This window comes from Panthera tigris, chromosome D4 (genome assembly GCF_018350195.1).
Source record: "Panthera tigris isolate Pti1 chromosome D4, P.tigris_Pti1_mat1.1, whole genome shotgun sequence".
NCBI classification, from domain to species: domain Eukaryota; kingdom Metazoa; phylum Chordata; class Mammalia; order Carnivora; family Felidae; genus Panthera; species Panthera tigris.
The window spans coordinates 12,688,444-12,716,366 of record NC_056672.1 but is presented as its reverse complement, the minus strand read 5'-3'; the positions used below and the strand labels follow the sequence as shown (position 1 = coordinate 12,716,366).

The following is a 27,923-nucleotide window of genomic DNA, read 5'->3' as shown; positions in this document are numbered from 1 at the left end:
CAGGGCAAAAGTAAGGTAAAGGCAAGAACACACTTTGGAAGCAATAATAAACAAGGATGAACAAGTTCAGCAGGTGTGGCAGAGAGGGGCCTCAACAGAACATGGAAGAGAGTGTGGAGGAGGCTAGGGAGCTGAGGTGAAATAGGTCAAGTGAAAGGAGACTGGGAAAATTTGAAAGTCAATCTAAAGGAAAGGAGTGTTGTAACTATAGGTGGCGGGGTGATGGGTATGAAAGGCCATTTCACTACAAAAAACAACATTATACAGAGAAAGTTTAGTTTTAGACCATGGGTCCGACAGAACGGTCAAACAGAAAAGGTTAAGTGTCTTATAGATGATTAAAGATAGAAATGATGCCAAAGGTGAAGGCTGAAAAGAGGCGTAGAGATGAAAAACCTGGGCAGCCAGACTAAATAATATCTTGCTTTAAGCAACCAAGGTACATTATTTGTCCAGTAATAGTTAATGGACAATTGCTTACTTAAAAAAAAAATTCTTTTAATGCATTTCATATATGATTCAATTTACAAATGTATTTAAAAACACATACTATATTAGGTCAAGGTAAACAGATAACTAAAGACAACGAATGGTCACTTACTATCAAAGATTAACTATGTCAGTCGTATCTAAATCTTTACAGAAAAAGTCATAAAAGAATAATCACAAAAAGGTCTGAGGCAGGACATGGGAAACACCTTTAAACTGGAAGCCATGTTCCTTTCCCCTAGAAAGAACCCCCCAATAGCTTTTATACCCCCTTCTATATTGTACTTTCTATAAAATATCCAAATACAAAACAAAATATATAGTCAGTTCTGAGAACGGTTGCAGGGACATTCACAGTAAGCTGGCAGTTATCTTTTAGGAAAAGACTTGTGAAGACTATTCACATCTTTTTATAGGATTCTGTGGAATCTGTGTCCATTAAGGCCAAGCAAATGTAATTCTACTTGTAATAAGGGAGATTACAATTGAAGGAGTATACACCCAGTTGCCCATTCTCTTCTGTGAAAATCAGCATATTCTCCTCCTTGCCTATTATTACTTTCAGAATCGGTGAGAAAGCGCATAGCCTAATAGCTTGGATTGATAATCTCCCTGCCTGTACCTTCCTCTCTCCTCTCCCACCAATCCAAATTCATTGGATAGAAGTCTAGGTCAGTGGTTCTCAAAGCGTGGTTCAGAGACCTCTGGGGATCCCTGAAACCATTTCAGGCGAATCATGAACCATTTTCACTGTTGTAAGATGATCTCAGTTGCCCTTTTCACTGTAGTGATATTTGTACTGATGGTACAACAGCAGTGGTGAATAAAAATGCAAGCACTCTAGAATGAATCTGGGTAGTAGCCCCACAGTGTACTTATAGTTAATAGATATTTTAAAATGCCAAATTCATATTCTTGATGACAGTAAAAATTAATTTTATTAAATCGTGTATTTTGAGTATGTTATTTTTTTAAAGTGTAATTGACCTAACGTTGTATTAGTTTCCGGTGTACAATGCAATGATTTGATATTTGTATACATTGCAAAATGATCACCACAAAAATCTTGTCAACGTTTGTCACCATAGTTGTAAGTTTTCTTTCTAGTAATGAACACTTTTAAGATCTACTCTCTCAGCCATTTTTAAATATGCAATACAGTATTATTACCCGTAGTCACATGCATGCCATACATTACATTCCCATGAGTTTTTATAACTGCAGGTGTGTACCTCTTGATGACCTTTACCCAAGTAATCAGCCCCCCAACACTCCTCCCCTCTGGCAACCACCAATCCCCTTTCTGTTATCTATGCATTGTTTTGTTTGTTCATTTGTTTTTTCAACTACAGGGCAATCAAATGGTATTTGTCTTTCTGACTTATTTCACTTAGCATAATACCCTCAAGTTCCACTTCTGTTGTCACAAAAGATTTCATTCTCTTATTTTTTTTAAACGCCCCCTTCTTTTTTTTCTTAACATTTATTTAATTATTTTTGAGAGACAGAGAAAGAGTGGGAGAGGAGCAGAGAAAGAGAGAGACAAAGAATCCGAAGCAGGTTCCAGGCTCTGAGCTGTCAGCACAGAGCCTGACGTGGGGCTTAAATTCATGGACCGTGAGATCATGGCCTGAGCTGAAGTCAGACGCTGAAACGACTGAGCTACCCAGGTGCCCCAGGATTTCATTCTTTTAATGGCTTAGTAATATTGCAGCGTGTGCACGTCTCTCACATCTTCTTTACCCATTCATCCATCAGTGGACACTTACGTCGCTTCCATGTCTTGGCTTTTGTAAATAATGCTGCAATGAACACAAAAGGTATCTTTTCAAATCCGTGCTTTCATTTCCTTGAATAAACAGCCCGAAGTGGAATTACGGGATCGTATGGTAGTTCTATTTTTAACTCATGTGCCTCTTGGTCATCTGTAGGTCTTTGAAAAAATGTCTATTCAGATCCTCTGCCCATCTGTTATAGATTGGTTTTTTTTGCTATTGACTTGAATGAGTTCTTTACAGATTTTAGATATTAAACCCTTATCCAATATATGATTTGCAAGTATCTTCTCCCATTCCATAGGTTGCTTTCTTGGTGTGTCGATGGTTTCCTTTACCGTGCAGAAGCTTTTTAGTTTGATACAGTCCCATTTGTTTATTTTCGCTTTGTTGCCAAGGCCTTTGAAGTTGATTCCAAAATAATTACTGCCAACATCCATCCATGTCAAGGAACTTACTGCCTGTCATTTTCCAGGAGCTTTATGATTTCTGGTCTTACATCCAAGTCTCTAACTCATTTTAAGTTGATTTTTCTGCATGGTGTAAGAGAGTGGTCCAGTTTTCCCAGCACCATGTATTGAAGAGACTACCCTTTCCTCATTGTATATTCTTACCTCTTTTTGTCACAAATTAATTGACCATAGATACATGGGTTTATTTCTGGGCTCTCTCTTCTGTTGTAATGATCTATGTGTATTTATGTCAATACCCTAACTGTTTTAATATAGCTTTGTGATATAATTTGAAATCAGGGAATGTCATGCCTTCAGGTTTATTTTTTCTTAAGATTGCTTTAGTTATTTGGTATCTTTTATGGTCCCCAAAATTTTTAGGAGTTGTTCTAATTCTGAAAAATGCCACTGGAATTTGGAAATGAATGGGACTTGCACTGAATCTACAGATGGCTATGGGAAATATGGACATTTAAACAATCTTCTGATCCATGAGCACAGAATTACTAATAATACTAATAATAATTACTAATTATTTATGTCCTATTCAGTTTATTTCCTCAATGTGTTACAGTGTTCACTATACAGGTCTTCTACCTCATTGATCAAAGTTACTCCTTTGCATTTGCGTTTTCATTTCCTTTTGTAAATGGGGCTGTTTTTTTCTTTTTTTTTTTAATTTTTAATGTTTTTTGTTACCTATATTTGAAAGAGAGACACACTGTGAGCGGGGAAGGGGCAGAGAGGGAGACACAGAATCTGAAGCAGGCTCCAGGCTCATAGCTGTCAGTATGCAGGGCTCGAACCCACCAACCATGAGATCATGACCTGAGCTGAAGTCAAGACGCTTAACCGACTGAGCCACCCAGGTGCCCTGGGACTGTTTTCTTAATTCACCTTTCAGAGTACCTTGTTAGTATATAAAAATACAACAGATTTTTGTATGGTGATTTTGTACCCTGCAACTTTATCGAAGTTGTTGATTAGTTCTACCAGTTTGTTTTGGTAGAGAAAGGTTTAGGGTTTTCTATGTAAAATCCTGTCACTCACAAATAGTGACAGTTTTACTTCTTTTGCTTTTTCTCTCTTGCCTAATTGCTCTAGCTAGGCTTGCTTGCTTTTTTTCAAGCAGAGGGACAGATTTTTTTTTTTTTTTTAGAGAGCACAGGACGGGGAGAGAGGCAGAGAATCTCAAGCAGGCTCCACATTCAACGCAGTGCCCAACGTGGGGCTCAATCTCACAACCGTGAGATCATGACCTGAGCTAAAATCAAGAGTCTGATGCTTAACCGACTGAGTTACCCAGGTGCCCCGAGCACTTCTAATACTATGCTGAATAAAAGTGCACAGAGTGGGCCTCCTGGCCTTGATCCTGATATTAAAGGAAAAGACTTTAGCTTTTCACTGTTGAATATGAGGTTAGCTATAGACTTGTCATATACAGTCCTTACTATAATTTCTGACACTAATTACTGTTCTAGCCTTATCTGGAAAAGGAGAGGGAGAGAGAAAGGGCCTACTGAGTCTACTAGACTACCTTCATGGCATTATTGTAAGCAAACCAAACATGACAGTGATGTGTCCTCTAACACCTGAAAACAGGCACAGAACCACTAAATTACTAATATTGTTGGTGCCTTTCTGATGACTGAAGATCATGTTTCACAGCTGAGCTTGACATTTGGCAATGCACTTTTCTCCATCGAAAAATAGATGGGCAAGTAGAACACTGTCAGAATTGGCTATGGCCCCAAGATCATCTCCTGTTGGCTGGTATTTAATGTGAATTTGGAGCAATAGGCAGCATTTTCCCTGCTAACTAATTCCAGGAACTAGAACATTCAACACTGCTTCTTGTGAAGCTGCCAGGACTTCTCCTAGCTTCAGACCATCTGAGCAACTCTTGATGGCCAATCCCCTCCTTCCTGGAGGTCAGAAGAGGCATATGTGCTACTGTGGGTGAACCTTAGAAGAACAGGTCAAACTGTCAGTCCTGTGCCGACTCAGATATTGCTGTTGCTGAGACTGGTATTGCTGGTAATGTGATCGTGGGGAAAGTGCTCTGTTGTAGTGGAAAAGCAGCAGAGAGGATATGCTGATTTCAAGGATGCTCCCTGAGGATCCTTCAAGTCTGTAAAAACTGCTGCAGTAGTTGGGTGAGCTGAGCCGGAGATTCCTGGGAACTGTGCTGCGTGACTGACAAAGTCTGTGGCTGCGGCTGCTGCTGTGTAGCCAAAGTAGGGCAGGCAGTCACCACATGACCCGTAAGCATAGTGCTAGGTACCAAGATGGCCCCATAAGCTACAGGAGCAGTTAGTAATTTAATCTCTAATCACAAACTGCTGACCTTGAGAAAATCTTGTCTGTCCTGAGTGAATGCAGTTACTGCAGCACTCTGGGTACGGTTTTGTGGCATACTAGGTGGAATGGGGACCATGCTTCTAGCTACGAAATCATAATAGTGTCCATACAGTGGGGCTGTAAGAGTGCTGTGACTGGAAAGAGGTGTTTACGGTCTGTGCCAGCTCAGTATATTCTGTTGACTCTGACGATGTACTTTTTAAAGGCTGCTGTCATGTCCTATGCAGAGTGGAGCCAATGTGTCCAGTATTCATTCCACTTTGATTTTGGTTAAACAACCTGGTCATTAATATTTATAGATACAAGTTGCAAGATGTTAGATGAATTCAGAAGAAAGCTGAACAGAATCAATATTCAACCCAGGGGCTGATCACTTTAAAACAAACAAACAAAAAAAACTGCAGCCCTTGGGGCGCCTGGGTGGCTCATTTGGTCGAGTGTTCCGCTCTTGATTTTGGCTCAGGTCGTGGTCCCAGTGTTGTGGGACTGACCCCCGCCTCGGGCTCTGCACTTAATGTGAAGCCTGCTTAAGATTCTCTCTCTCCCTTATACCTCTCCCCTGCTCACTCTCTAAAATTAAAAATTAAAAAAAAAAAAAAATCTTCAGCCCTTAACCATGGACCATTTGAAGCTGTTCTTGAATTTTTCTTTTCTTATATCTTCTTCTGGCTGATGAATATTTGCCTCTATCATCCAAGTCTGTTGCTCTGATTGGTCTCTCTAGATGCTGCATGGCTCATAACTGAGCTAAAAACTGACACTGAGACATGTTTTAAGGAACTGGTACAGGTGCAGCTTGAGACATCAAGCTGTATTAATGACTGAACAACAGATGGGGAATTTATGGACTAAACAATCACCTCCTTTGTGTCATCTTTTTAGGAGCTAGTACATACTGTCTGGGAGGAGTGCAACTATCTGCTGGGTCTTGGTTGGTGTTAAGGAATGGTCTGAGACTGCTGCATGAGATAATGTTCTTGAACTCTGGAAGGAAGCAGAAGGGGCTGGGCTATGATCACACCTTTCCAATACTTCGTTGAGACTGGGTCTATAGGATTATCAGACCCAGAATCTTGGCCTTTGTCAGCAGTTGTCTCAGAAAGAGACTCTTCAATGCCAAGTACTCATCTTCCAGTCCCACCTACTGAGTTAATTTACTATGGTGTGACTACCAACAACAAACTCTGGCCTTGAATTTCACTGATGATAAACGATATGATGACTGTGAAGCCAAATCCACTGTGGACCTTTGATCAGTGAGCTATAGCCACATGACTTGCCTTTCCCAGACTGCATTAGGTGCTCATGACATTTTTGCCAAATGTTCTAGACCATCCACATGATGTAATCCTACCCTGATGTCCAGAGAACTTCAAATGGCAAATGCTCTATCACAGGTAATTCCTTGTAACCTAGAAATAGAATTCTAAACTACGTCTAGATGTCTAAAACTCTTCATTAGGCTCTTCAACAGTACACATCCTTGATGAACTGAGGTGTAGCTCATCTGACAGTAGCTACAATACAATCTCAATCATCATAAGGCCTATGACAGCTTGTATAGTTCCTTCAAAACCCTTCCATGGTGAAGTGTTTAATGATTTGAAATTTCCTATAAATTCCACATATTCATAAGTGTATTACTCCTTTGGGTCTACTGTTCCTCAAAGCATATGAAAAGAGAATTCTAACTGATTTTAAATATTCAGGCATTAATGAATCACTTTCAAGCAGATGGGTAGAGAGTATTTTATAAACCAGTGAACGTTCCCTCTCTGAGATAAAATACTTTGATTCATAACATCAGATGGTACACATTAAAGTGATGAAGTTACATACTCTCAGACACAAATAATATGCTCCCATCTATCAGGGATGCTTGAAAATGAAACACCAAGAGCCTTGAACATTGTGTAAATTCTTCACTACTGAGGAATGCAGGTTTCCAGTACTGTCAAATGTCACTGGCATCTGACTGTAAAGTGATTTGTTTTCAATGAAAAAAAAAAAAAAAAAATCAATGCTCTTCTGCAGAAGAGATTTCCTCTTGTGCTCATGTGGAACTCTCTGGGCTTCCTGGATCTGGATGTCTATTCCTTCCTGAGGTTAGGGAACTTCTCAGTTATTTATTTCTTCAAATATGTTTTTCTGCTCTTTTCTCTCTTTATGCTTCTGGGACTCATATAATGCAAAAGTTACTCTGCTTGATGTTGTCCCTTAAGCTATTTTTACTTTTTAAAATTATTTCTTTTTTGCTATTGTTTTTGGGTGAATTCTACTACCTTGTCTCCCACATTACTGATTTTTCTTCTGCTTCATCTAGTCTGTTGCTGGAATCCCTCCAGTGTATTTTTTGTTTCAGTTACTGTGTTCGTCAGCATTGTGAAGTCTGTGTGGGACTTTATTTGTATTTCTCCTTAGCGAAGTTCTTGCTGTATTCATTCCTCTTGTTTTAGGACCATTACTTTGAATTCTTTTTTAGGTAAACTATCACCATTTCATAATGGTTCTTGTTCTGGTGTTTTATCTTGTTCTTTCATTTGGAACACACTCTTTTGTCTCTTCATTTGGCTTGATCCTGTGTTGATTTCTTTTTTTTTTTTTCTTTTTTGGTCCTGTGTTGATTTCTAAGCAGCAGATGAAACAACCTTCAACCCTCTCAAGCTTCAACAAGTCTTGAACTGGCCTCATGGAGATGAACCCTGTCATTCAACTGTGCTTAGCTCTTGGTTGTCACATGAACCTTTGTGGTCTAAGCAGCCTGATTTATCCTCGATACAGCCCAGTTGCTGAGGGACTGCCAAGTGCTGTGAGTGTTCCAGAGGATGGGATCTCAGTCTGCCCCTAGTTTCGGGCTGAACAGAAGCTAGAATAGAAGCCAGAACTTCAGGCAGCAGCTTTTAAGCTATGCAAATATATATAGAGAGAGTCCTATGGGACCACAACCATAAACCCTGTTGGCTTACACACCACACAATCTGGAGGGGTCTCCTCGGAAACTTCTGCAAAAATGAGGGCTCCAGAGGAGCCCTTTCTCGGAGGTACTGATGGGCTGTGGCAAGGCCAACACACTGTATGACAGAGATGACATCTCCTAGACCATGTTGCCTGAGGACAATTCTGTAGCCTCTAGATGTGTGGTAGTCCTGGAGCCCCTGAAGCTGTGGTTCTAGGACGAAGGGGTCTTTTCCACAGGAAGACTGGAGAGTGTTTCTGATTGCTGTCTATGCAGGGCCATGGGATAGTAACTTGCCAAGAACTCTCTCTGATCATTTCAGAACCTTGGCCACCCAGCTCTGGCGGAGATGTGGGCATGGCATACACCGACCAGTGCCAGCAGATTACAGGCAGAGTGCAAAAATGGTGCCCACCAGTGCCTCTGTCCCAGGAGGAATTTCCATTAGGCTCCTGCCTCTTGGGTGGATACTTTAAGATTAGCAAATGAATCTCCTTCACATATGGTCTGACTACTTTTCAAACAGTTACTTTGCCCAGGGTCCTGTAGTCTTTGAATGAGCTCTTTAAGAGCAGAACCTGTATTCTCTACTGCTGTACCTTTCTCCTAGATATAAGCCCCCTTGGTTTCCAAAGCCAGATGTTTTGGGGACTCATCTCTCTGGTGCAGGTCCCAAGGGTTGGGGTGCCTGCTGTAGGCATAAACTCCTCAGAGAAGAGCTCCATATTTGTGATATGGATCACAACACTACCCGAGTATTGGTCACCACACTAGGGGCAGGGTTTTGAGTGAGACCCTATCTCTGTAGTTCCTACCCGCCTTGATGTGGACCTTACATCCCTTGTTACAGAAGAGCAGTTCAGCTAGTTTTCTGATCTTTTTCAGAGCAAACTGTTTCATATGTAGCAGTTGATGTGCTGTGTCTGTGGCAGGGGGGGAATTCAGTATCTCCCTATGCTGCCATCTTGAACCACCTCCCCATGGTAACTGACTACATACACCTTTATAATAGCGTGATGAAGTATAGAGTACACAGTACTTCTAATGTATACCAAAGTACGATGGCGGCCTCAAGGAAAAGCATTTGTGTGACTGAGTTGGGAGCTGGACTACTTTTTTCATGAAATACCAGTTTTTCTTGAAAGAATAACAGACTAACTATGGTTAGACTCAGGTATCTGGCAGATTGTTCCTCCCAACCCAAAGTGAATGAAGTGAGCCTATCACTTCAAGAAAAATAACTGATAAAATTTGCCCCCAATGATAAAATTCAACTTTCAAGTGAAAAGTAGAATTTGGAAAATCTACTGTAAGCTTGATAGCTACCACTGTAAGCTTGATAGCTTCCCAACTCTTAAAGATCCTTCTGATGGGATAGGAAATTAACATAATTATTTTCTTTACACAATGAAATGTCAATATTTGAGAGACCTATAAATGACCAATGCATGATGGAACAAGATCACTGGGTAAAAGATCCAGTTACAATACAATGAGTTTTAACATAAGAATAATCTACCTCACTAATTGCAGACTCCACAGTGCAAATGAACTTTAACAAACCACAATCTTGGCAGGTTTTGATGCAATATTAAACAAGACGATATAGGTAACTATCTGAAAATTCTATCAATCTACTTCAAATCAACCTCTCACAATAGACTGAAAGTAAAAGCAGATATGAAATAAACAAGTAACTTTATCAAAAGAGGTTGATAAAAATGTAAAACAATGCCACTCTTCTTGCTAAATGTATTTTGTTTGAAAAACAGTGGTTTTCATAAATATTTTAAACATTCTGTTTTAATTACTAACGTGGTATAAATATCACTAGATATATAAGTGAAACTTCCTCAGGGTCCTCAATAACTTTTAAGCATGGGAAGAGGTCCAGCAGTCAAAACAGTTGATCAAAGGACAGAAGAACAGCACTTAAAATTCACCAACCTTTGCCCTACAATTTTATTTTGGGCAGGATTAAAGTTTGAGGGAAATTATTACAAAAATTGCATCAGCCTTACAGGGTACAGGCATACCTCAGAAATATTGCAGATTTGGTTCCAGATCACTGCAATAAAGCAGGTCAAAAGAATTTTGTGGTTTCCCAATGCGTGTAAGAGTCATGCTTACACTATGCTATAGTCTATTTAGTGGGCCACAGCGTTGTATCTAAAAACAATGTACGTACCTTAATTAAAGAATACTTTGCTGCTTAAGAATGCTAAGTTATCTGAGATTTCAGAGTCCTAATCACTGATCACAGATCACAACACATAATCAAATAGTTTGAAATAATGTGAGAATCGCCAAAATGTGACACAGAGGCACAACATAAACAAAAGCTACTGGAAAAATGGTGCCAACAGACTTGCTTGACACAGGGTTGCCAGACCTTCAATTTGTAAACAAAACGAAAGAAAACAAAGCAGTATCTGCAAAGCGCAATAAAACGAGGTGTGCCTATGTAACTCATAATAGCCTCGCAGTGCTTTGTGTCCGCCCCCTCTACCCAAAGGGGCTGAATGGTACCTTCCTAGTTTGGAACTAATTTTTTGCTCCAGTTGTCTTTTCTTGGTTTTCCTTTCAAGAAGCTCCTTCTTCTTCTGTCTAAGTTCATTGTCTTTGTGTTCTAGATGCTTGTTTCTCTCATACAGGGCAATCAGCCCTGCTTCCACGGCTTGCAGTTTTCTATTAATTTCCTACGAGACATTCAAAATTATTTTAAAAACAGATCTACTTAAAGTATTACAAATCCAGTTTATATTTTCTAATACAGTACTCAAAATAACCAACCTTTAGCTGTTCTTCTAAGTGTCTTCTTTGCTCTAGGTCCACGGTGACTGTGAGAAACTGGGCTACTTTCAGGGATGTGTTGCTAGAAATAACTTTGTTTGAATAAAAGGAAGTTTTCACTACGTACTTTTCTTCTGCTGTGTACATTTGTTTTAACCGGGTTTCTTGTATTACCTGTCAAACAATGTCAAACAAGTATTAGTGCACATGTAATAGTAATTAAATATTTTTAAAAGGATTAAACCATTGAAAACACAGACCAAGTCCATTTTAGAAGATCAAAATATATTTTCTTTTCTTTTTTTTTTTTTTAAAACTTATCCAGGTACATCTCTAAAAAGGTGGCTGATACACTTCAGATTATTATTATGGAAAACACTGAAGAAGAGAGAAGGGAGAAAACCAAAACATCTGTAGCAAAGGTGGCTACGTTTCTACCTGACTTTACAATCTCTCCTATGTAAGTGTCCTTTTGGAGTTTTGCTGGGTCTATGGAGGAGATACAAGGAACCAGCTGCCCGAGAGACAAAACTGTGGGGAGCTCAAGTAAATCATTTACTCTCACCTTCCCTCAGTTCTACTGTTCAGAGACACATGATCATATTCAATTCCTATATATTCGGAAGAATACTTAAATGGAAACACTTTACTTCAAACTTTTTCTTTGCATTTTTTGGAGATCTTGTCTCTCAAGAACTTATACAAAAAGTTTCGTAAACTAAAGCACGTTCTAAACACAAAAATGTTACTATATTTCTGTATATTAGTTAAGAATAGTAGTACAGTTTTTTCAGATCTCTGCAGCCTCACCACCAATACTCTTGTGGCTTGCTTCTAACCAGAAGTTTATAGTCTAAGTAAAGAAATAAGACATACTTAAGCACACTTAGTTCAACAAGGTATAACGTGGCATCTATAAACTGCTGAATACTCTGGAATGAAAGGAAAGCCTAGAAGAAGTTAGCCTACTCTAGTTCTAATGAATTTAAATTGATAGAGATGGTGAGGGAAGGGCACTCCCAGCAAAAAGGACATCCTGAGTTAAGGCTGGCAGGAGATCCTTTAACCAAAGGGGAGAGTCCTGGAAATTAGAAAAATTCCATGTATGGTCTTATCCTGTTTTCATAAGATAGAAAAGAGGTGTACCCACATGCAGAGTTCTAGTATTCATTTCCCCAAATACTTCCCAGGATGTAATTTTTAACCAAAGACACGGGCAACTTACTATAATTAGCTTGGTGGGGTGTCCCTGCCCCCTGGCAAAATGCATTGGTAATGAGCCCTCATTTCTTATCTGCTGTCAGTAAAGTACAAAGAGTCCCTATATTACAAATAAATTGTCCTAGGGATACTGGTACATGAGGTGTTAAAATTTTAAAACATATTTTTAAATAAACCCAATGTAACAAATAGTAGTTAGGTCTCTAACTGGGTCCTAGATACTGACAAGCAAAAATATGCAACCTGGTGTTATGAAAAAAACCTGTTTTGGATGAAGAGATTTCTCTGTTTCTGTCTGTAACAGAAGCAATGAATGTATTTTGGAGTCTTGGAGATTTATATGAGGAGTAGAGAACTCCCAGCAGCATTAGCAGAATATGGGAGCTATGAGTTTGTGTGCTATGCTAGCCAGGAAAATGAGATCCTAAAATGGAGGTCATTCATATAGAAGATAATATTTTTTTTAAGTTTATTTAGTTTTGTGAGAGAGAGACAGAACGAGTTGGGGAGGGACACAGAGAGAGTAGACAGAGATGCCCAAGCAGGTTCTGTGTACTGACAGAGCAGAGGGCAATGTGGAACTTGAATTCACAAACCGTGAGCTCATGACCTGAGCCAAAATCAGGAGTCAGATGCTTAACTGACTGAGCCACCCAGGCGACCCTCATATATGAAATAATCTTAAGCAGCAGCTTAAAGAAAGAAAGGGCTTACTGAAACAGTTCTCTATCCCAGCCTATCATCCTAAAGTGTAATTTATCTGAAAAATAATCTAGAATACAAGAACTTAAATGACAAAACCATTAATATAATGTCTCAACATAGGTTTGTCAAGCAGGGAAAAAATGAGGTAAGAGTGACAGGGGTCTCTTTACAGGCCTCAGCTTTCTTCAATAAATACAGATCTAGAGTATTTACTCTAGGGGCCTCCACATCACATCTGTCATAAAGTATTAGTCAACAGTTTTCTGTTTTATTAAAAATGTTTTGTGTTGTATTAAAAATGTAAATACAAAGAATTTCTGTGTGGTTAAAAACAACAGAATGACCTACTTCTTGAATATGCTAAGAAGTTTTTTTTTTTAATTTTTTTTTTTAATATTTATTTTTGAGAGAGAAAGCGCATGAGAGCATGCACACATGGGGGAGGGGCAGACAGCGAGGGAGACAGAGAATCTGAAGCAGGCTCCAGGCTCCGAGCTGTCAGCACAGAGCCCAACACGGGGCTCAAACTCACGAACAGCAAGATCGTGACCTGAGCCCAAGTCGGAAGCTTAACCGACTGAGCCACCCAGGTGCCCCAAGAAGTTTGAACAAAACAAGGTTTGGGTACTGATTCAGTACTTCCTTACCCGTTCAATTTTTTCTCTGGTCCTTTCAGTTCCTACAGGAACTTCATGAATATGATAATGGCAGCAAAGAAAGCTCATGACGGGATCAGGTGCATCAAATAACTCTCGCAAGTAAGAGAAAAACCCATACTGTCTGAAACGAAAAGCACTTCTTAGATTTTTCTTCTTAAAAATCATTTACAGAAATCTGACAGTCGACAAGTGGCAAATAAACAAAATGTAATTTAATGATAGTACAGAAAAAGTTTTTCTTGGTGTCTTTTAAAATCACTTAAGTGATTAAGACTTGTCAGAAAAGTTTATTAATATATTCATGATTACAAACTATTTTAATCTTTTTTGTTTCTTCCATTGTGTTTACATTTAGAATGTCTACTTACATCCAGAGTTAATTACTTATAGCTGTTCTATAATTGCAAATTTTCCATTTAGTCCTTCTGGAATTATTTCTGCGTTATGAAGTGATGATTTGTTTTATTTTCCCAATACCTAACCAACTATTTTAGGATCTTTTAGTAAACAGTCCAATATTATTGCACTGATTTGAAACATCACCATCATATAGTAAGTATTCCATGGTTTGTCTGTTCTTAGATATTTCCTTATTTTAGACTTAAGTAGAGATCCTAAAAAGGAATAATACAGCCTATAACATCCATATTTATGTGAGAGATAATTAAAATATATATAAGAGCTGAACATGGTTATTCAATATTCAAAGTAACAGGTTAGTTCTAATAATATTTTTAAGACTTACTTGAGGTCATTCAGAGATCTTGAAGGGGCTTTATCTGCATATGAACTCTTGGGAGCAATAACAGCATTTACTCTTAATTTTTTATTGTCACGAATCTGAATATAAGGAAAAGAAAATATTTTAATTACCATATACTATCAATCAAAATGATTTTTTAAGTTACATTCCTCCTGGCATCCATGGGATGATCAGAAGCTGGATATTTAATGGTACTTACTTTTTTTTTTTTTTTAAGTTTATTTATTTTAAGAGAGTGAGCATGGGAAGGGCAGAGAGAGAGAATCCTAAGCAGGCTCCGCACTGTCAGTGCAGAGCCTGATACAGGGCTTGAACTCATGAACCGCAAGATCATGACCTGAGCAGAAACCAAGAGTCAGAGGCTTAACTGACCGAGCCACTCAGGTGCCCCTTTAATGGTACTTACAAGAATTTTTTGGTGTGAAAGTGATTATTACACTTCCATGTTTTTAAACAAAGAGTTTATCAGTGAAAATAGTGAAAGAGATATGCTCTAACAGATAAGCAGTAATACTAAAACTCATTCAGACACAGGAAGAATGGAACAGGCATTTCCCAAATCCTTTTTATGATTTCAGCATAATCCTGACACCAACACCTGACAAAAACAATATCCCTCATGAATACATATGCAAAAAGCCTCTACAAAATATTAGTACACCGAATCCATTAATGTAAGAATAGTACACCTGACCAAGTAGAGTTTATCCCAGAAATTCTAGATGTAACATTCAAAACTCAATCTAATTATATCAATGGACTAAAGTACAAAAGCCATATGACCATCCCAGCAGATACAGAAAAATATGATAAAAAATTCTCAGCAAACTAGAAATAGAAGGAAACTTCCTTAACCTGATATAGGGTGTCTATGATAGATGTATAGCAGACATAATACTTATACACAGTATTGGAAATGGTACTCTAGTAGATATGAGTACAGGAGGCAGTTAAATACATTTCACAATTTAAAATACAAAGTCATACATGTATGAGGGAGTTCTGGTCCTGTTGAGGAGAAGTTATGGAAAGTTAATTATCACAGCACACACACAAAAATACAGGTCAAAGTTTTAGGAACCCACGTTACATTATCGATATGAGATTCAAATCCTTAGCACAGACGAAGCATTGAGTTTTTGACTCAAAAAAGGTATTCAGTGTAGGCTAAGCTGGTCATTTCCAACAGAAAGCATCTAATTACACCCGACAGAATGCCCTTTGCAGTGTGTCCTCCACTTGTAATCCAAATGCCCTACTTCTCACACTGGACCAAAAACTCACTGGTTAAGCTTAAAGAATTCTAAACTACACAAATGTCTAACTTCTGGGAGTCCATTCTATAATTTGATACATGCGACTTCTCATCCAGTTACCATATATTCCCATTCCCTGCCAACTCCCAAACCAGGAGGGCACTTCGATAAAAGCCAAAGAAAGTAAGGGATTCTTTCCAATCACTAGTGTACCACACAAATAGAGGACCACTGCAGCTGATTCAGGATCCTGTCCTCGCTCACACTTGTAGCGAAAGTTTAACCAAAACAAAATCTAAACATAATCTTTAGGGCTTTTAAAAGAAGCAGAAGGTGTATGTAAAAGGAAAGAAATCTTACCATAGCAAATAACAGCTAACAATATATGTTTTATAGATAACCCTAACCCGGGTGGCTCAGGCAGTCAAGCATCTGACTTCGGCTCAGGTCATTTCACATCTTGCGAGTTCGAGCCCCATGTCAGGCTCTGTGCTGACAGTTGGGAGCCTGGAGCCTGCTTCAGATTCTCTGTCTCCCCGTCTTTCTACCCCTCCCCTGCTTGCACTCTGTCTCTCTCTCTTTCAAAAATAAACACTAAAAAAATTACTTATAGATACCCATATATAATAAAAATATTTGCAAGCACTGTTCTAAATACTTTTCCATTTATTAATAGAATTAATCCTCACAACCATCTTGTAGATAATGGATCTGCATTTTACAGATGAGGAAATTATGGCATAAGAGATACAGGAAACTTGACCAATTTAGTAGCAAAGCCAGAATTCAAATCTTGGCAACCTACCTGTATGTAGGTCTATGCTTCTAACTACTAAGTCATCCACATTGCCTTTTAGTGCCTTAGATTCTCAGTGGTGTTTCTGTAGCCAGATACAGAATTCTCATCCTTTTTGAAGAGGTTTTATTGAAAGCAACAACATATTGATTCCCACGCTCCCCGCCAAAGAAAAACCGAGTTCATTCCAATACATTTCCAAAAAGAATTTCTAAGGCCAAAGGCCCTTCATTACATTTTTTTCTCTTAAAAGAGTGTGACAGAATTATTTTTACGAATTCCAAATAACTTCAAAACACGTTTCAGGTGGAATTATGGGCTGTTTTTTCTCTTGCAAAACAAATTCATTCCCCAGTAATGACACAGATTAAAAAAGAAATTAACAAAATTGAATGATTTTACACAAGAGTTACTGCTGGTATTAGTCACTATTTTTGTTGTAGTTTGAATTTAAAAACGTAAGCACTAGAGGGTAAGCACCAGATGAATCAAAGTATTATGATGGTTACTTGCCTCTTTGAGGAAAACCTCCATATCTTCTTGACTTTCAAATACAAAAGCTCTTAAGTCATTTGATGAAATATGATTTTCAATATATTTGGCATTTTTATTATCTTTCATATTGATCTAAACAAAATGAAAAGAAAATATAAGTTGATTTTCATGAAATCCAAACTGATTGCAAGAACATTAGTTTTACTTAGATGTATTTAATCAGATTAAATACTTCAGGGAAAAAAATGAAAAACACTTTGTACTGAGACAACATTTCAACACCTCTATAAGTTAGTACCCAGAAACATTCAATACATAGTAAAACAAAAGCCAACACACGAATGAGTACCTGAAGCTTATCAATTTGATACTATTCAAGAAATAATGAAGTTCCTTTCTAGTCCACTCATTAAAAACCTCTGAAATAGGCTTAGATTGTAATCTAAGAGTATAAACATTTCTCCTCTATCCCCACACTTTTAGTATTTTTCTTCTTAATCTTCAAGAGGAATTCATACTATACACGGCAATAACCAATCAGTTCAAAAACACAATGAAAAAAAAAAACTTGCTCTGAATGAATTTTAACAGTGTTTGCAAGAGAAATCCTAGGCTTGTACCACCAGAACAGAAACTTTAAGATTTATTTTTAAAATATTAACAAATCAGGCACTTCTGCATGTGACACTCAATGCTATGGAAAATACTAAGATTGGTCAAGAAAACAGATTGTTTCAAAAAGACTACGCTATTATTTTTTGCAGATGGTAAGTATGTTGAAAAGCAGAACACAAGATAAAGCTCTATAACAGAGATGCATAAAAAGTGCTATCTACGGAATTTTGGGAGCTGGGATAGATTACCTTCAGCAGATGGAAATCAGTGTTCTTGAAAAAATAAAGATTTATGAAAGAAAAAGTATATGTACTATATATAAAATATAGCATACTAGTTAAGAGCTAAGTCTCTGGGGTCAGACAGATGTTGCTTCAAATCAGGTACAACTTAAATTTCTGAAAATTTTAGTTTTTTACCAAAATGGGTATAGCAAAATAGTCTGTATCTCAGGAATAAAAGGATTAAGACAGAATAAAAAATTTAGTGCAATGCTTATCATGTAAATGTTGGCAAATATTAGTATTTTAAATTATAAAATATCAATTAGCATAAGAATGGGAAAACTGATAGACGAACAAAAAAATTAATACCATCACCAGGACATAGACACTATACCAAGTTAGTGTTTACTGTTTCACAATATTTTTTGGTACCAAATTACTTCATTAGAAGGAATGGTATAAATGAAAGAAAATTTAAGTGGGCATTAGCTATAACTTTTAGAAAGTGTTAAAGTAACCCCAATATGACTGCTGGAAGTCACCTTTTTAAAATAGTTGTGGATAAGCCAGCCTAAGACTCAGCTCTCCTTATCACTCTCTCCTGTAACAGATGTCACATCTTTGGGCCTCCATCTTGTGTGAGTTGGTTACGTGGTCATTGATTTCTTTGAAGAATTTCACTTGTTCATTGAGACAGTGAGTATCAAAATTAAGTCACACAGGTGGGGGGTTATTTCTATCCCTGCCCAGGTGGGGCACTTCCAGGAGTGACTAAATCACACATTTCTCCCCAGGTAGAATGCAAACTGCATTGCACTCATTCTGGCCTCGTGACATCCTGAAGGAAGATTTCATCACGTTGTCACTAGCTTCTTTGGTAAAGAAGATACCTGGCTAAGTTCTTCAAGGCCACGTCTTTGCGACATAGTAAAGACACAGAGAGGTAGACAGAGGAGGCACAGCACTCCAAGGTGATGTGGTGGCTGATGGCAGACTTGTGTTTCAGCTCTTTAAAATGCACTCTTTTTCAGGGTGCCTGCGTGGCTCAGTCAGTTAAGTATCTGACTTCAGCTCAGGTCATGATCTCAGGGCTGGTGGGCTTGAGCCCCTCATTGGGCTCTATACTGACAGCTCAGAAGCTGGAGCATGCTTCAGATTCTATGTCTCCTCCCTCTCTCTCTCTGCCCCTCCCCAGTTCAAGCTCTGTCTTTCTCTCTCTCTCAAAAACAAGTAAACATTAAAAAAATAAAATCTTTCTATACATTCTATCTTATAACCTGCTTTATAATTCATTAATAAGTCATAAATGTCCTTTTATATCAAGAGACCTAGAACGACATTTTTAATGGCTGCATAGTATTCCATTCAATTGATGTACAGTAATTTGCATGACCAAACAACAGCTTTGGGAATTTCATTCTCTGTCCCACCACCATTACAGTATTATAAACACTGCTGTGAGGAACAGAACTATAAACAAATCTTTGCACACTTCTCCCATCGTAGATTGGAATGGTCAGAAATAACTCCTGGAAATGGACTGCTAGTTGACAACTTATATGACTAAAATTTTAAGTTGATATATTGTTAACTTGCCTACCTTGATGACATTTCAACTAGATATTGGAGGGTTAGGTAAGTGTGTGTATCGAGATGGGGCTAGGGGAGCAACACAGTTGGAAGAAGGTGGTAGGAAAGGTGAAGGGTTATTTCAGAAAGGATAAAAAAAAGAAGGGTAGATCTTTTCATCTCAAAGATTCGAATGTAATTTGTAATGTAAATATATGCCTGCTAGTAATCCCTCTTGGTGACAGGCTACTGATAGGAGATGAAATGATAGAAGGATGGCAAATTTACTAACGTTGTGAATTATAATTTTGAGGTTGACATTTTAACAAAAATCTGTTGACAATTATTTGCATTATAATTTATTAAGGATCAAAATATTTTCTTATATTTTCTTTCAGTCCTTACCAGATTAATCAAAACAATAATGTCTGCATCCAAAATAGATATTCCCTTCTTGATCTGGCAAAAATACTCTAATAATACATACCTGAGCAAGAAGAGAATACAGTATTATGCATATTAATTTTGCTAACATAATCTAAGATATAAAAAAGAAAACTACATGAAATGATTTTAAATAAAGGATAACACAAACACGAATTACAGAAAATAGAAGTTTTCATGAATCCTGCAAGGATCTATAGTGCATTCTTTTCTAAAGTAAAAAAAAAAAAAAAAAAAAAAAAAAAAATTACCCAGCAAAAACAATCCTTAAGTCATTTTGGTGTAAGTTTTACGTTCATATTATACCTAATATATCACTACCAAAGACTGTGGTGTTTACTTTCTTTTCCCTTTCCACGGCCAAAATTATTATTTTAAATATTTTAGATGGAAATTGTCCTAGCCATTCCATCTAAATTCCAATGAAGCCACACTTCATTAAATGATTTGCTAAATATAGCTTACCTTCTTCTTAATGACCCATGATCATCAAAAAGAGCTATCAAAGGTTTATGCTGGTTTCATTCTCAGAATTCTCAGAATGCTAATATTTGTAGGTAATTCTCTCTCTCTTCTGTCTTCTATCAGTTCCCCCATATCAACATAGTTATTTACAATAGTTTCTAGCCCTTTGGCAGCATTTAATCTATTGCCTGCTATCTAACCTAAGAACAACAACAGCCAGAAGGAACTAGCTAACCAAACTAATTTTATACGTGATTCCTGGTCAATAAGCTAAGTTTCCTACTTTTCCTATTGTTGGTCAAGGGCCCTTTAGAAAACTCAGGTATGGATTCAGCAGCCTACCAACTGCCACAAGTCTGATAATAGAAAAGCATGTTGTTAATAAAACTAAGAATTCTTAAAACAACAAAAATCTATAACGATTGCAATAATAAAACTAACAGATGCTACCAAGACAAACAAAATTTCTTACCGTGAGCATTATAGGTTCACAGACCCTTTGCTTAAATTTGTCCCGGTTATTTCTTAGCCATAAAACAGCATCATATGTGTCACGGTATCTCTGTCTCAGCTTATCTTCCTTTTGATTCATAAGATTGTCAAATCGTACAATATTATCACCCACGCCTAAAAAAGGAAAACAAAGTATATCTTTGAAAACCTGCATTAAATAATACAAAAGGGTATCTTAGATCTCAAAGTTAGCACCACTCAGCAAGTACCCAACACAGTGAAAAAGCAAAACCCTGGAGAAATTATTATCAAATTTCCAAACACTTGGGATAAAAAAATGATCTTTAAGCTATCAAAAACAAATAGGCCACATAAAGAAGATTAAGAAATCGCTATATTTCCTAACATGAGGTGATTGCAATAGGCCTTCAAACTTCGGAGAGAAAAATTATTTTCAACCTAGAGTCATATATACAACAAAACCAGGTTAAAAGGGGACCATGAAATGAAGGTGTTGTCATTAAATCCCAGATATCTGTAATTAAATTCCAAATATCTCTTCTTACAAGGTTACCCAAAGATGTATAATGGAACAATGCAAGAAAAAGACACGGAATAGTTTTATCCAATACAGACAAGGATCTGTGACAAATCCCAGATGGCAAACACACGGGAGGCTTTGAAAACAATCCATTTAGGTGGAAGGAGGGGGATGGGGGGGCTCCAGAACTCACAAGAATGCCTAATTGTTTTTGTTTTTTAAGTAGGCAGCACACCCAACATGGAGCTTGAACTCACAACCCTGAGATCAAGAGTCACATGCTCTGACTAAGCTAGCCAGGCACCTCAATTGTTTTTTAAGGAAACGCTACAGCAAATGTTTTTCTGTTTTTTTGTTTTTGTTTTTGAAGGAAAACTAAAACCTTTAAAAAAGCTATCAGGGTGCCTGGGTGCCTCAGTCAGTTAAACATAAGACTTTAGCTCAGGTCATGGTCTTGTGGATCACTAATTCAAGCCCCACATTGGTCTCTCTGCTGTTAGCGCATAACTGTGCATACATAGCCTGCTTCAGATCCTCTGTCTCCCTCTCTCTCTGATCCTCCCCTGCTTGCACTCCCTCTCAAAAATAAACATTTAAAAAAATAATAAAAAATATCAATAAAAGGAAATCAGATCAAAATGTACTACCTGGCTCTTCTGTGAATAAGTTTCACTGTTGTAGTAACAAGTAATACTTGATATTTCTAGCTTTTAGAATTAACCCATAAACAGAGCCCATAAAACTTGATATGGTGCTCAATAAAATGTTTTCAGCCTTGAAAGAAATTTCAAGAGACCAAATTAGAGAACTTAAGAGTGTCAGAAGGGTGAAAAGTAAACAGGATGAAAGTATCGGTATTTTTAGCTGACAAAGTATACACTCAAGCAATACTGACAAGTGTTAAATGACAAAAGATTTAAAGATACTATAGTTAACCGATAATCAATGTTAAAGATTAGTAATTAGTATTAATACAATAATGCCACTTGAGGAATTACAATAGGGACAGGAGATGTTATGACCAGGAATCTAAATCCAAAGTACAAAACATCAAAAGATAATGTCTAAAGTTGATTCATCTAGCCAGGGCAAAACAAGAACATGATAAAAATATAAATGAAGGTCTATTAGAAAACACTGCCGAGGTAGTTAAACACGCTTTGTCCTGAGAGCAGGTCTGGAGGTTTGAAAGAGGTTGGGCCACACTTTTGTTCTAGTTTTTCTTTTTTTTTTTTTTTTAACCACACACATCTCGTACTTTGATAAACAGACCAAGTTAGGGGTTTTTGTTCTTTTTTACTGATCTTAGTTGTATACACTGAGCAGATAGAATTTAAGACCTGTTTTATGTGACTCATGTTATAAATCTATTTTCATGGTCTACAGGAAAGAAAAGCAAAGATGATTTGGGACAGGTTTGAAGGGGCAAAGTTAATGGAAGGTTATGAAGACTAGAATGAAGAGCTTAAATCTGATCTGATAAACAATGGTGGAGGACTTTGTGAAGAAAATAAAGGAAAGCATTTTTGGAGAATTAAATCAACCACCATTATCTGACATAAGACAGTGGTTAGCCAGTGGCAAAGCACGGTATATAATACATCTAGGTAATTAAGGCATCAATTTGGAAAACCCAAGGGGAGATTCCTCAACAAAGGGATTTGAGCAGGTAAAGACCTGGTTCCAGGGGAAGAAGAAAGTCCATCAACAGAAACAGATCTCCATTTTATAAACATCTCTTCACACTAAGTTTAATAAAACTTACTCTTTTTCTCCTTCTCTAGGGTTTCCTTCTCTCCTCGCTTATCGATCACCTCGCCTTCACATAATGCCTTTTCATCTTGAATTCGTCTCAAATCATTTGTGATGGCATCAATTTGGGGCTGAAGATTCTCACAGTTTTCTGCGGTCTTCAGTTCATTTTGCAAATCTTCGATCATCTTCCGAGTGTTACTTATCCTCCTCTGGCGATCGTGTTCTTCATTCTGTTTTACTGTTAAAGCCTGCTGCAGTTCCTCAATCTAATAAAACAAAAGTAGGTTAGTACTGCTTTACAAGACTTTTATAGTAATACAGTCTTTAAAATGCAAACTATCTAAGTACACAGGTGTTTTCTTCACTAAAAGGTATTGTGTTGTGGGCTGTTATTCCTACCAGACCACCTGGGTTATCTTTATTTGTTCACTAATATATCCTATGTACCTAGAGCAAAGCTTAGCTTACAGTCAGCACTCATTAAATATGTGCTCAATGAACAAAATATTTATAAAGCCAATGAGCAGATTTCTAAATACAGACAGAAAGTCAATGCATACTACACACCAGAAGACTGAAATTAAAACAGCATTTATATGGTATATGACAGACTTTCAATTAAGCAGGAATACAAATGATGATTATGATTATGTAACCCTTAATTTTAAATTGAAATTAACTATTGTCTTTCAACAAAATTATTTACTACTATTACTTGAAATTAATATTTTGAGATTTTAATTGTCAATCTACATGTTTAGATTTGCTGACTTATATTCAGGGTAAATTATTAAAAAACAAAAACAAAAAATCATATCTGCTAGATTTTTATCAAAACCATATAAAGCCTACCTAGAGCTAAGATTTTTAAGACACACACACACATGTACATGTATACAATCTATTGTTTTTTTACAGAAACAGAATTTCATATTATAGTAATTAAGGTTAACATATCACATAATTTGTTAGCTTGCTTTCCTTCCAAGTCATATTTACTCCCTTACCTCCTCCCCATTATAAAAGTAGGAACATATTCATTATAGAAAATATAGAAAACAGAAACTTAATAAAAATCATCTATAATCTCAATGTCCTTAAACACTTCCATTTTAATACCTACTTATTTACATCTTTCTATAGAACATATGTTTTATTAAATGACACCACTAAATATGTATTGAGAACAGTTTCTCATTTCTCCCATGTCCTTGGTAAAACAAAATTTTGGTTTCTGTGTAATGTTCATTGGATATAATATCTATGGATATTTTGTCCTATTCCCTATTGTTGGACATCTGGGTTGGTATCAACTTTTTCCTTTCTAAAAATTTAACTTTGTCACGATAACAAACTGAAATATGCCAAAATCACCTCTCCATACCAAACATGGAGAAGATGGAAATATATGAAAAAATTAAGAGACATATCTGTGCCTTAAAGTTCACAACATCCAATAGGATTAAAAGAAGGAAGGAGACAAGAAGCCACACCGTTGGGCTGGAAATCCATGAAGTCCAAGGCAATGAGAATTAACAGGTACAGAATTAAGAATCACCAAATACATGAGGCAGTCCAGCTCCATGAAAAAGGGACAAGAAATTTAACAAAACCTTTGCACTCCCAGCAAAACAGACCCACCAAGCTACCAAAAATCACTGGACTACTAAAGAAATCTGTACCAAGAGGTCTTTGTCTGACGAAAAACTGGGAAGCAGCCCAATATCCCTGCCCTTCCAGCTAAGTTTTCTGAACTCTAATTCATGTGTCACTCTCATCCAAGAAACTTCCATGCTAATCCCATACTCATCATCTTCAATTTCCATGAATGTTCTCTATTGTTCCAACTGACACTTGGCTATTCCTGAAAGACACTTCTAGAGCCCTCTCTTGACCTTCTCCTGCCATAATCCTTCAGACTGCTTCAGGACTCAGAGGTGGGGAGAGGGTGTTAATCCTCATGAATCCCCATTGTACTATTTCTTCCATTAACTGAGCCCCACTGGAATTCCCTTGAAGACCATGGTATCAGGCTTTACCACCCTTATCTCTGTTGCTGTGTTAACTACCTCCCTCAAAAAACCTTCATCACTCCATTCGTTGATGATTGTAGCTCCCCACTCACTGCTTTCCTATCATTATGCCCATCACATATATAGAAAATCAATCTTTGGTCCTTGTGTTCCTGGACTTCAACTTCAACCATCTTTTCCTAAACCCCTCTGCAGCTACCTTCTCCTATGGTTATACTTCAAATCATGTAAATCACCCAAAATCATCCACCTGAAAACCATTTCTACAATCCTGTTCTTCCAGTCCCCTTTACCTGCATTTTATTCACTGTGGTATTATTCACACTATTCTTTGACCCCACAGAGTCCTGTAATGCAGTGACCCTACTATCTTTTCACAATCCATCATCCCCTTCTTTTTTTAACCTCCTGAGGTTCCACAACCCAGTACAGGACCCACTGCAAAGACCTCTTGTTCCTCCACCATTCCTATGTCACATGAGCCACGAAAAAAAAGCATAGTCTCTATCAAACCTAACTACATACCTTCTGTCTATCTCTGTCCAAAAGGCTGAACTAATTGAAGAAACTCTCCAAAAAGGCGTCTCACTTTGAATTGATGGCCACAAAACTTAAATACAAACTCAAAACTACCAGACACACCTATCACATTTCTCTGATCAATGTGTGCTCATTCTCAAGGGACTTCACATCTTGTCTTCCACCTTCCTCAATCCTTTATTGCTGCAGGCCCTCTGCTCACTCAGCTGATGACCTTGTCTCACACTTCATTAACAGCATAGTTAAAATTCCTGCTTTAAAACCCATCACTGTATCTCCATCTATACTCACTCCATTTTATCTTGTACAAGGACAGTCCTTGTAGCTACCTACATCTAAAGGAGGCCATTTCAAGCAGTGTCTCTCTAATTACTTATGGTGAAGGACCATGTTTTAAAAATTCCAAGCCATCAAAAGTCAACTTTTATCAATGACAACTACAATAAATTACAATCATTTTGGAAAACATGTTGTTAATTCCTTCAAAAGTAAAATATATACCTATGATATTCTACTCTTAGGAAACTACCAAAGAAAATTAAAGCATATATTTTATACAAAAACTTGCACAAGAATACTCATGGCAGCTTTACTGGTAATAGCCCCAAACCAGAAACAATCTTAATGTCCATCAATAGGTGAATAAATTGTGGTCTCAAGAAAAGTGAAAAAGTACATCAAACTAAACAAAAATAATAATACAAAGTATCAAAATTTGTGGACACATCTAAAGCAGTGACGAGAGGCAAGTTTATAGCATTAAGTCCATACACAAAAGTCTCAAATCAGTAATCTTGAGATTTCACCTCAAGAACCCGGAAAAACAGCAAAATAAACCCACATCAAGCAGAAAAGAGGAAATAATTAGGATATGAACAGACGTCAATATAATTAAAAAGAGAACAACAAAATCTATGAAGCAAAGAGCTGGTTCTTTGCAAAAACCAATAAAATTAATAAACTTCTAGCAAGATTGCCTTTCCTCCCCAAAAAGAAGACACAAATTACCAATATCAGAAATGAAATAGGAGTATGACTGTATCACTACAGGCATCAAAAGGATAGTAAAAAACTCTGCACAAATTTGACAACTTAGACACAACAGATCAATCCCTCAAAAAACACTAACTACCACAACTCATTAAATATGAAATAGATTATTTGAATAGCTCTTAATTAAATTTAATTCATAATTTTAACCCCCCTCCCTCCGCCAAAATCTTAAAGACCCAGATAGTGTCATTTGAGAATTATTCAGAATGTTTAAAGAATTAACACCAATTCTTCGGTCTCTTCTATAAAAAAAAAAAAAAAAAAACAAAAAAAACAAAAAACAAAAACAGAAGAGGTGAAACACTTCCAAATTTATCTTATAAAGCTAGTTAGTATTCTGACACCAAGAACAGATGGTACAAAAAGAAAACTACAGAGCAATATCCCTCACAGACACAAAAATCCTTTAACTGTTAGTCAACAGAATTCAACAATTATAAAATTATATACCACAACCAAGAAGGATTTTCATGGATGTAAGGTTGATTTGATGATAAAAAAAAAAAATCAAGGTCAAGGTAATGCAATGCTAAAGGTGAACATGAACACTATCATATCAACAAATGCCAAAAAAAAAAAAAAAAGCACTTAACAAAAATAACAAAATCCAACACTCAATGATAAACACTCCCAGAAACATAGGAATAGAGTGAAAATTACCAAACTTGATTAAAAAAATCTATAAAAAAAACCTACAGTAACAATACACTTAATGATAAAAAACAAACTGCTTTCCTCTTAAGATCACGAATGAGGTAAGGATGTCCACTCTTGCCGTTCTTATTCAACACAATGCGGGAAGTTCTAGCCAGTGCAGTAAGGCAAGAAAGGAATTAAAAGGCATACAAATCAGAAAAAAAAAAAAAACAAAAAAAACTGTCTCCATGTGTAGATGACATGATTGCCTATGCAGAAAATCCCAGGGACTCTATTTTTTAAAAACAGAAAGGGAGAGAAAAAAATACTTAGGTGTAATCTCACAAAACACAGAGAACTTGCATGCTGAAAACTACACAGTGGTCACTGAAGAAATAAAAGATCTAAATAGATGGAGACATACCATGTTGAAAGACTGGAAGACCCAATAAAGTAAAGGTTTCAATTCTCCCCAAACTGATATACACGTTTAATGCAATTCCTATTAAAATCCCAGCAACATTTTTTTATAGATACAGAAAAGATTTCGAAATCATCAGGAATGGCAAAATCAAACTGAAAATCCTCTCCTCCAAAAAAGCAATGAAAGCACTGACAAAAGTTGTCAAAATTAACTTTTTTGAAATTCTGGAATTTAATCAAAGGCTTATAATAACCTGGAGACTGTTTATTCAAGAAAAATGCCTGAATCTTGGTAAAAACAGCAAGATGTATGGGATTAAAAAAAAATTTTTTTAATGTTTATTTTGAGAAAGCGAGAAAGAGAGAGAGAGGGAGACACAGAATCCGAAGCAGGCCCCAGGCCTCGAGTTGTCAGCGCAGAGCCCGGTGTGGGGCTCCAACTCACAAACCC

At 37.0% G+C, this 27,923-nt stretch overlaps 1 protein-coding gene and 1 pseudogene across 3 annotated transcripts in view; both read right to left on the bottom strand.

The window, feature by feature from the left end:
- SMC5 (structural maintenance of chromosomes 5) overlaps positions 1-27,923 on the bottom strand; it is a 95,485-nt gene that overhangs the window by 22,553 nt on the left and 45,009 nt on the right. For all 3 annotated transcript variants that reach the window (XM_042965309.1, XM_042965310.1, XM_042965313.1), the window contains 7 exons: positions 22,798-23,053; positions 20,511-20,665; positions 16,740-16,853; positions 14,157-14,251; positions 13,400-13,532; positions 10,827-11,000; positions 10,563-10,732 (listed from right to left, as the gene is read on the bottom strand). In XM_042965309.1, the coding sequence (XP_042821243.1) occupies positions 10,563-10,732; positions 10,827-11,000; positions 13,400-13,532; positions 14,157-14,251; positions 16,740-16,853; positions 20,511-20,665; positions 22,798-23,053 (1,097 nt within the window). The remainder of the gene's footprint in view (positions 1-10,562; positions 10,733-10,826; positions 11,001-13,399; positions 13,533-14,156; positions 14,252-16,739; positions 16,854-20,510; positions 20,666-22,797; positions 23,054-27,923) is intronic.
- Positions 3,996-5,509, bottom strand: LOC107179176 (annotated as a pseudogene).